Below are 9,939 nucleotides of genomic sequence, written 5' to 3'. Positions count from 1 at the left end.
GGCTTATTTGAGTAAAATGGGCCACTGGGAAGGAATCACATACCTTTGAAAAAAGCCATTTACTAAGCTAGTCTGGTAAATTCCCTGATATTTTTAGTAGTCTGATGATGCGTTTTGCTCCATAAAAACTACTCTTAACCACAGTCGGGTGAAACCAAGGGAGAGGTTGTGGCTTTAAAGCAAATAACCATGTGCCATTTTTCTTTCAGGTTGAGGCTTTTTCCTGTGTTACCAGCACAATTACTGCAGTTAAACGTGTTCATTTCTGCTGTTTAATCCTGTCCCTGTTTATCCAGGCCCAAAAGAACCAACTCTTGGTTTCCTTCATCCGAGAGAAGTGCTGTGGTTCGGTGTGTGAGTTTGGGGTCAGTACATGGAGTTTTGGGTCAGTATATCAAGATTTGGTCACCTCAGACTGTGATTTACTGCCAGCCCAGAGCTACATCTTCATGTTTTCCTCTCTTGTGAACAAGTCGCATATTAAAGGTGAATGACATAGCAAGTAGCATATTCCTGCCTACTTAAAGTCTCTGTGCCACGCGGGAGGTTTTCCAAAGACTCAGCTTTTTCCTGGAGCTGTTAGAAGGAATCGCAGCAGCCAGACTCGACCTTTTTTGCCCGATGAGCCTCGGCAGGTCCCGGAGATGTGACAAACAAGGATGCCCAGACGAACGTCCCCTTGGTGCGCAGTGGATGCAGCAACACCAGGCTCATGCCGTGATGCTGAGGTGACAAATATTTGGTTGAACCTTTGTCACTTGTTGGCTTGCGAGGCAGTTTTTTGAATCCCGGGAGCATTCAGAAGCTTCGGCTCCTCCCCTCTTGTAAGTGAATGGCCCGGTGTCATTTCAGTAACTTCTCTTCGGTGTCATTTCAGTGACTTCTCTTTGTAGCATTAATTGTTTCAACGCTTACTTTGAGATTAGTAAGTTTTTCTGAAGAAAATGGCAGCCGTAAGAGCTTTGTTTGCTTTCCCCGTGAAGCAGCATCCTGTTCCCTGTTCTGAAGCACCAATCTGGGAGATATGGGAGAGTGAAGAGGGACACAGGATTTTGAACAAAGATTTCGAACAAGATTTTGGCTCTGTGTGCCGGGAGAGGGGAAACCAAGTGACTTCTGCCTGCCCCTGAAAACAAAACTGAGGTTTGCACAGTGTGGACAATTTCATAGTTATTTCATATTTCACAGTATGTGAGTACAGTCTTGGCATGCTGAGGAACAAGGTCTTGTTTTCTTTCCAAGTGCTCTGTGTGTACATAAGTGCTGGCTGAAGCTACTCAGCAACTCACCAACTCCTGGGAAAAAAAACCAAACCCCTATATTTTGTAACAGTTCAGCAGGGAAACCCAGGTAGAAATACTGTCAGAAATGAAAAATGGGAGAGTCCAGCTCATTCAAATGCCAAGTTTTGGTGTCACTTTGCTCTTTCAGCACAGGGTGATTTGAAGAGCCCCCATAATGCAGCAGCCCAGAGTGTTTTCCAGATGCCCAAACTATTCTCGTTTGTACAATCATCCTGACGTGTTGCATGAAATTATGCTTTACCTGGAACACGTCAGGTGCTGGGGGAAAACTTAATGGCAAAGCAGAGCCCCACCCCGGCTCCTGTTTCAGAGACACCCCAAGAGTTTATTCCTGGGGAACTTTATTTTGTTTTGCTGTCCTGAGCCTGTTCTGAAGCTCATAACCACCTCAAATGTCCTGCTGGGGCTTCACAGCTGCGTTTGTGACCCCTTTTCACAAACAAACCCCCTCCTGTTTTTCTGGGTCTCGCACTGTGCCTGTCAGTGAGCAAGGCGGGAACAAGATGCTCTCGGTGACAATTTTTACGTGCCAAGCTGAACGTATGGGGACTGCAGATTCTATAGTCTCAATAACATAATGGCCGGGGTGTTTGCATTGCTGTCACCCGCAGGGACGGCTCCTCCTCGGCTGATTTGATAATGCTTTCTTGTAGCTGCATGTTTGTGGTTAAAGCAGAGACTCTGGTGAAGGGCAGGAAGGCTTTGCAAGTCCAGATAGTCAACGTTACCCAGTTATGCAGGAGGAGATGATTGCGAGTTCGCTCCAGACTCTGCAGTGGGTCCCCCCGTTAGTTTAAATGATATTTCTGTAAAAACAGGGAAAACTGTTCCTTCATCCTATTGCCCAAGGTGAGGGCAGTGACTTGCTTGACCACATACATATTCCAGGTCACTTTGAGTTGAGATTTGGGTATATGGAGCAGCAAATCCACTGGTTTGCTGCCTGTTGGAACAACTGAGCATCCCTGCCAAATGTGGAGCAATGACAGTTGGGGTCTCCTGCCCCGCAGTGCCCAGGTTGGTGTTAAATCATCTGCGGGACAATCCTGCTTCAACCACAAATCTCTTACAGTTGTCTTTAAAGATGTCTCGTGTTTTAGTAAGAGTGAATCACCCTGTGCTGAAATTTAGAAATCTCTGATGATGCCAGATATCATATCAGTTAAGAAATTCAGCCCTGGGAGTGAGATGGCTGAAGATTTTCAATCTGCAATGTGAAGGGAACAAATGTACTGCAGAGTGCTTAAAAAATGAGACTCAATTAGCGATCCAGCTGCATGAAGCTCATCCTGATGTGAAAATAATTGTTTCTAATCCCCTTTGGACCATGACAAATGTCCTGGCTCCCACAGAGAGAAGTGGGCAGCCTGGGATAGGATGGAGATGCTGCTGGAGGGAGGCGGCAGGTGGGTCGGGGACAAGGACCGCGATGCTCCCCTGGTGCCTGCAGAGCCCAGGGCAGCCAGCACTGCTCTCCCTGCCTTCCTGCCTCCTTGGCTCTTCTAAACAATTCCTCCCGCCTTCCAAACCGCTGGAAAGCTCTTCTCCTTGCTGACAAATGCTTCTTTGGTGGCGGGTGAAGCCATCGCCCTGTTTTGCTTGCGACAGCGCTCACCTGTCTTCCCAGCGAGGCTCCGGCAGCAGCATCGGACAGGGAGGATTTAAATGTTCAGCAGCTCCTTCGCTTCGTGCATTGGGTAAGGAGATGGGGGGATTAACGCTGTCTGGTGTTGGGGGGAACACAGGTTGTGTGTGTGTGTGTGTGGTTTGGGAGCTGCAGTTATCGCTCCCTTTTCAACTGGAAAACTGGAGTGGTGTTTTCTGGTCCGAGCATCTCCCTGTAGCTCTGACCGGTGCTTCCCCGAGTGGATTTTTCCTGCTGTTCTGTTCCACTTGGCAGTTCTCACTCTCTGCTTGCTCAGTCCAGATAACGTCACCGTGCGACTTTCAGCTTGTTGCTGTCACTTCTGGCTTCTCTCCGTCTGCCTGGAGCCAATAAAAACCCAGCAAATAATTTTTGGCAAGACTTTTTAACGCTTTCTGTTTGGAGTTTTGATTTTTCCGTTACACTTGGCGCTCACCAAACATGCATGGAGAAAGGAGGCGGCAGCAGAGGATGTGCCTGCCCATCATTTCACCGTGGACATCTTCCCCTGAGAGAACACCACCGCTCCTTGCACCAAAAATCCCTGCAATTGCTCATTTTCCTGTGATTTTCCAGCGCTGTTCAGAGCCAGTCACTGCTGGGTAATAGGGCAGATGATATGTGTTTCCCTGCTGAGCCCTTGCAGATGCTGTGAAACATCTGGAGTGGCCACGTCTGGCTGAGGCAGGTACATCCAAGCGTGGCCGTCGGTCATCACATTCCCCTTTTCAGTGATCAAAAGCCACGGGAGGGTATTGAAAACTTGGATTCTGGGGATCTCTCTTTAGGTTAAAAGGCAGCAGTGCATAATTTCTAAAAAGGCACTAAATTTGTAAAAATGTCTAGTGATATTTTGCTCCTGACGGGGTCCCCGAACTGGAGCTGCTGAACTGAGTTCTGTGAGTGCAAAGCACCTCTGGATTTGAAGGGTGTCAGAAAAAGAAGGGAAAAGCAGAGTTCTCTGCAAATCGATGGGAAACTCCCACTTAATTAAAATAAACCCCTACTGGATTCTCCTGCATTTGCTTAATTTTAGATTTCAGTATTTTATATATATGTTTTCTTAGAAGATCTGAAATCATTTTATGAATGTGTAGAAGATATATACCTTCATCCGTAAATTGGGGGCGGGGAGGCTAAACACCAGAAATCTTTTCAAAATGTTGGAAAACAAAGAACTAACAACCATCCCGCAGCGAGGAAGCGCACGAGGAGGCCGAGCCTCAAACAAAGCGAAACCTCCGGGAGGCAGAAAGTAGGTCAGGGCGATAAGGATGAGCACGGAGGACAGAGTTAATACAGAGGGGGAAAGAAATCACCCGTTTGAAGAAGGAAGGGGCTGAGATTTTCAAGCTTTTTTTCCTTAAAAGCAGTAATGGAGGATTTACCTGGCTCCACGCTCGAGTCATGAGGTTGCAACAGCAGAGGGACTTCAGTGCTAAAATTGAATGTATCAAGTGGCCTAAAATGAGCCTTTTTGCTTTAAATAGCGCCCAGATGGTGCAGGAGGAAGCGTCGGGAAAAGCTGGAGCTGTTACTGAGGGAGGTGATTTGGGGAGGAAAGGGGCAAGAAGGGGAACAGTGAGAACCTGGTGAAGGGTTTGCCCTGGAAACTTCAGAGCCAGGGCTCGGGATGGACATGTGCAGTGAATCCCAAACATTTTGGGAGCCCTGTGAGCACTTTGCAAATAAATGCACAATAAACCCCCCCAGAGCTGTCCTGTGTCTGTCACCTCTGCACCCCAGGATGTCCCCATCACCTGTAGAGACGGCACTGTTCGTGCTGATGTTTGCAGATATGCTAATTGCCTCATTAATCATCACCACCCGCAGCTGTAATTGGGCTCATTTTGCATTGATTTGAGGGGCTTTGGAGAAACATTGACTCTTTCCTTAGAAGTGATAATTTAGCACAGTAAATCTTGACACACCCACTTTGGATAAGGCCACAAGACATAAATAACCTCAACCAGGACTGAGACGTCACCGCTCTGCACGGAGCAGCCCAGACACGCTTCAACAGCAGCTTCTCCTTCCAGTTATGAGCCAGAATTAAACAAGGAATCTCCAGTCCTGACACTAAAGGGTAACACATTCCTCAAGGCCAGAAAGTGAAGGAAATAAAGCTTAAAGCTCTATTTCCATCTTGGCATCCCTGGGACTACCCTCTGCCTGGTGCATGCCCAGCTGTGACATTTTACCTACAAATTTGGGGCTGGATTTGGCATAGGGGGTTTATAAGAAAAATAAGGACAGACTTTTTAGTAGCAATAGGACAAGGGGTGATGGATTTAAACTAAAAGAAAAGAGAATTTAGACTAGATACAAGGAAGAAATGTTTTATTCTGAGGGTGGTGAGAGCCTGGCCGGGGTTGCCCAGAGAGGTGGTGGATGAACCATCCCTGGAGACATCCCAGGCCAGGCTGGACGGGGCTCTGGGCAACCTGAGCTGGTGAAGATGTCCCTGCTTATGGCAGGGGTGGCACTGGGGGAGCTGGGAAGGTCCCTTCAATCCAAACCATCCTGTGATTCATTTTTGGCTGGAAAGTGCCTCTAGTGAGCATCCCCCCTCCACACTTCCAGCAAATAAAGGATTGGGCAAGGTTTTGGTATCTTGAAAACATTTTATTTCATCACTATTCCATGGTAGCATAAATAAGAGGCAATGACAGCACATGTAAGGTAAAGGGGGAGGCAGCAGTGGGTGCGTAAGGTAAATTAACAGAGAGGGGAAACTGTTGCACAGGGAGTGCTGGGCAGTTCAGCAACTCGATTTAGTGAAAATATATATATATACATATAGGTGAACTAGCAGTATTTGGTGTTGTTCCCTGTGCTACAGGCCTAATCCACAAAAAAACCCAACATGATTGTACATATATACCGAACCCATCGAGTGCCTGTGGGGTCCATCCCTGGGGCGAGCAGGTGGATCGTCCCCCTCCCTGTGGGTGTCCCAGCGCCAGGAGGACATGTCCCTCTGCACTGAGGTGGAGGGAGCAAATATCCCTCTCTGTTTGGGAAACCAGGCTGTAGGTGTGTGCAGGGATGCACACACACACACGTGGAGCATCTCCACCCGGGCTGTGCCCGGGATGGTCACCGGCTGCTCCTGCCAGTGCCACGGCAGCTCCACGGGAAGGTCCTGAGCTGCTGCCCAGGCAGCTCTTGTGAATTAAGCCCTTTCCCAGTTCCGCACCCACTGTCACATTTTTGCATAGGAAAAAAACAAATTAATAGCAATGAAGCATGACGCTTTCCCGGGGAGCAGCTGCCGCAGCTCCTCCATGCCAGGTTGTCCCATCAGAGGGGACCCGGCTTGGCTACTTACTCCAAGCCCATCGCCGGGGTGCACAGAGGATGCCCCAGCCGCCTCTCATGCAGTAGCTGTCGGTTATCATGGTTTTAGCGCTAGACGAGACGAGAAGGACGTGTTTCCAGTTAGCGAGTGGGCTCTTGGCAGGTCACTTGGCTTCTGGCTCATATTCTGTGTAAGTGGATACAATAAAATTAAAGAGCGAGTATAAACAAAGAAAGTTTATTTATAAAATGTCCCTGGAAGTTAATTATTCTTCGGGCTGTTACGCAGGTTTTTCAACTCCAGATGCAGCTGCCGGATTCGTATGTCTTTCTGCGAGAGCTCGTCCTTCAGCCGCCGGATCTCATCCTGCTGTCGGAAGAACATCCGAAGGAGCTGGAAGGGAAAGAAGGAGCTGGAGGGACCCCCTTGAGCTGGGTACAGACGTCCCTGCTCCTGGCAGGGGTGGCACTGGGTGAGCTGGGAAGGTCCCTTCAACCCAAACCACCTGGGGACTCTATAATTCATCTGTTGTGCTGCCCGTTCTCTCGGATTTACCATTTCACCATCTTGGGGATACCCTGTGCATGTAATCTGCAAACTCAGCTCCAGCAAAACAAATCCCTCCCAGGACCAAGCACTGATGTTTCCCCAACACCTCCGTATGTTGTTCCCAGATGAGGATTTTAATAAAAAAAATAACATTTCGGAGCTTAACGCTGCTCCTTTCAGATGCCCTGTGGTTAATGTGGAGTGGGATGCTTGCAGCCGCTGCGAAACACCAGGTACGTGACTTTGGGAAGACAGGCAGAGCCCTGCAGGGTGGCAGTGTCCCAAGCTGCACCCACAAAATGTCCCCCCAGCCAGGGACTGTCCCCTCCCATCCCCATGTCCCCGGTACCTCGTTCTCCGTCCGGGGCGGCACATTCTCCAGCAGGTCTATGCCATTAACCACGACGCTCTTCTTCTCCCTCACCGGTGCCTTAAAGACAATTTTGGATGTCTTCTTGTAGCCCTCCTTCAGTGACATCAGGATGGGATCTGTGTGGGGCAGAATGGGAGGCGTCAGCCCGGCCAGTCTGGGGGCTCTGTGTCCCCCCCAACGTGTTGCGGGTGGCTTTACCTCTGTTCACCCCGCTCAGCCACTCATCGGGCGTCAGGGCCGGCTCTGTGCCCGGCGTCATGGGGTAAATGTCCTCCTGGTACGTTTCTGACTAAAAGCAACGAGGAAAGAAAAGCAAATGCCTCTGTGAATCCACACGTGATTTTAACTACGTGTTGCGATGTGCCGCAAAGGGTTGCACTTGCTCCTTGGCATGCAGAGATGCAGCTGCCCAGGGCATCTGGGGAAGTAATAAATCAGTGTTTGCACCATTACTGAATGCGAAACGCCAGCGCTGCCTGCACACGGCACGGGAGGTGGATCTGGAAACCCAGGCAGGGGCTGCTGAGCAGTGGCAGAGCCTGGGGCCAGCTCCTGCGCAGACAGGAAGGCCAAAGCCAAACCCTGCTCCAGCTCCAAGGTGTATTTTACCAGAAACAGCCCCCAAACCTCAGGCGAGATAAGGCCTTTGCTGCCTATCGCACTGGGCCGAGTGGATTTTGCACAAACTAAGTGTGTCAAGGCCAGGAGCGATGCAGAGATGCATTTCCTAAAAACACTCCCATTAAACCCTGCGTGAAAATCCCCTGGCAAGCCCGTTCCTGGAGAAGTGTAACGACTGGGAGGGCTAAGCCTCGTACAAAGTGATCCGGCAGTTGGACTGGTCAGCACAGGTCAGGACATCTCCATCACACTGGACCCGCTTCGGACACCCTGTCCCCGCGCCCTGGGGTGCAGTGAGGGACTCACCCTCCTGGGTACGATCATGGAGATGGGTTCAATCAGCCCCTTGAGGGTCACGAGCTTGTAGAACCGAAAGACCTCGCAGGCTGACACATCCAGCCCATGCTTCGGCATCACCCCTGCGGAGGAGGCACAGACAGTGACTCCGGTCAGCCAGCGGGGACCCATCCACATCCCCAGCACAGAGCACCCCAAAATGTCCTCGCTCTCCATCAAGAGACCTAGCTCATTACCAAATTAATCCCTGCTGTCACCCTGGGGCATGGACCTGGGCCACACCAGGGGTGTTCGCAAGGATATTGGGAAAGGAGTGAGTAGCTTTTATCAAGGACAAATCACAGGAATCACTGACTGATGCCCCCGGTAAAGCCCTGTGTGATGTGTGACAGCAGGAAGGGTGTCACAAGCATGTGCCCAGCCAGACTGCATCACGGCAGGAGGGACAGCACAGCACCGGGAACGCTGCCCTGCCGGCACTGCAGCCAGCCTTGATTCTCCAAACCCATTTGACTGGAGCATTTAATTAAGCACCTTCCATCATCTACCTTTTGAGTGTTCCGCGCTGTCGTGGATGAGTGATTTAGGGTTCTGCTCAGCAGCACAACCACCCTTACCCAGTCCTTTTTGCGGAGCTGGGGAGCGAAACTCCATCAGGTAACTCAAGTAGGGCTTTTCCGAGCCGATCTCGTAGTAACGAATGTTGCCGTCGCCCTGGAACAAGCATGTGGAAGATGCTTTACTACTCTGGCAAACACAAGGCTGAAAAAAGACTGTGACAACAGCCCCCAGTGCCCTGTCCTTGGGAGGTGCTGAGGGGATACAGGCTGGGGATGCTGCAGCCCTGGTTATCACCCCGCAGGATGCTCCCCACCCCGCTACCAGTGGTGGGCACCTCTCCAAAACAGCATTTTGTGGCCAAAGAGCTGCCCAACGCTTTGCTCAGGGCTCAGCACAGCCCTGCTGCAACTCCAGCTCTTCTCCCTGTGCTGTTTGCTGGGGAGAGGCCCCTTTGCCCCCCTGGTGACGCTGCAGCCCCGCAGCCACAGGATGTGATGTGCAGCCCCTACCTTGCCAGCCAGGTACAGCATGTGTGTGTCAGCATCGTAGAATGGGAAGAGGAGACCCGAGAGTCCATCGATCTCCTCCTCTATCAGGGGCATGGACAGATCTTCCTGCCCAACAGGAAAAAACAAAACGTTTTATTAACCAGGATGTGCTGGTGCTGAGCACGGGTCCCAGTGGGGATGGAGTGGGGGTCCTGGCACCCACCTGGTCCCAGAGAGCGATCTGCCGTGTGTTCCAGCGCGACACCCCCGTCGTCAGCAGCCGCTTCGTGCTGCCCAGGAACACCACACGGTTGACGCGGTGGTTCTTGCAGCTCGCCTCCTGCCAGACCCAAACGTGTTCGTCAGCATCAATCCGCAGCCCCCAGACCCAGCTGTGGCTGAACACCCCCTGCCGCTCCCGGCACCTCTCCCGGTCACAAGCGGCTCCATGCCAGGAGGAGGGACCGCGATTCAGCAAAATGAAAATGCCCATCTCCCCAAACATCGGGTGCCACCTTTGCTGAGGAACCACTGTCCTCCTCCAAATTGTGTCTCTTTCTGTAAATTTCTGCTACCCTCCCAGCCTAATTTCTACTATTTTCCACCAGTCCTTAATCAATAAAGGAATAAAAGCCTCCAGTTTCTGTGCTGGGATGAGGCCAAGCCCCTTCCATCATCTCCACCTCATTAAAACAACCAGCCCCTCCACACAGCAGAGAATTATTTGCAGACACTGACACATGCAAATCATCCCATCACAAGTATGTACAGAACCTTGCAAATGTTTTTATGCGTTTTCA

The 9,939-nt window shown here is 50.7% G+C and overlaps 1 protein-coding gene across 4 annotated transcripts in view; it reads right to left on the bottom strand.

Annotated features, from left to right (window-relative positions):
• Window positions 1-5,553: 5,553 nt before the first annotated feature.
• The window catches only part of CORO2B (coronin 2B), a 40,848-nt gene continuing 36,462 nt past the window's right edge, over window positions 5,554-9,939 (bottom strand). For all 4 annotated transcript variants that reach the window (XM_065076801.1, XM_065076802.1, XM_065076799.1 and 1 more), the window contains 7 exons: window positions 9,363-9,479; window positions 9,161-9,265; window positions 8,708-8,804; window positions 8,100-8,212; window positions 7,371-7,461; window positions 7,149-7,288; window positions 5,554-6,643 (listed from right to left, as the gene is read on the bottom strand). In XM_065076801.1, the coding sequence (XP_064932873.1) occupies window positions 6,512-6,643; window positions 7,149-7,288; window positions 7,371-7,461; window positions 8,100-8,212; window positions 8,708-8,804; window positions 9,161-9,265; window positions 9,363-9,479 (795 nt within the window). In that variant the 3' untranslated portion in view covers window positions 5,554-6,511. The remainder of the gene's footprint in view (window positions 6,644-7,148; window positions 7,289-7,370; window positions 7,462-8,099; window positions 8,213-8,707; window positions 8,805-9,160; window positions 9,266-9,362; window positions 9,480-9,939) is intronic.

Source organism: Columba livia, chromosome 11, assembly GCF_036013475.1.
Source record: "Columba livia isolate bColLiv1 breed racing homer chromosome 11, bColLiv1.pat.W.v2, whole genome shotgun sequence".
Classification (NCBI taxonomy): Eukaryota; Metazoa; Chordata; class Aves; order Columbiformes; family Columbidae; genus Columba; species Columba livia.
The sequence above is the reverse complement of the archived record's forward strand: the minus strand, read 5'-3'. Positions and strand labels throughout refer to the sequence as shown.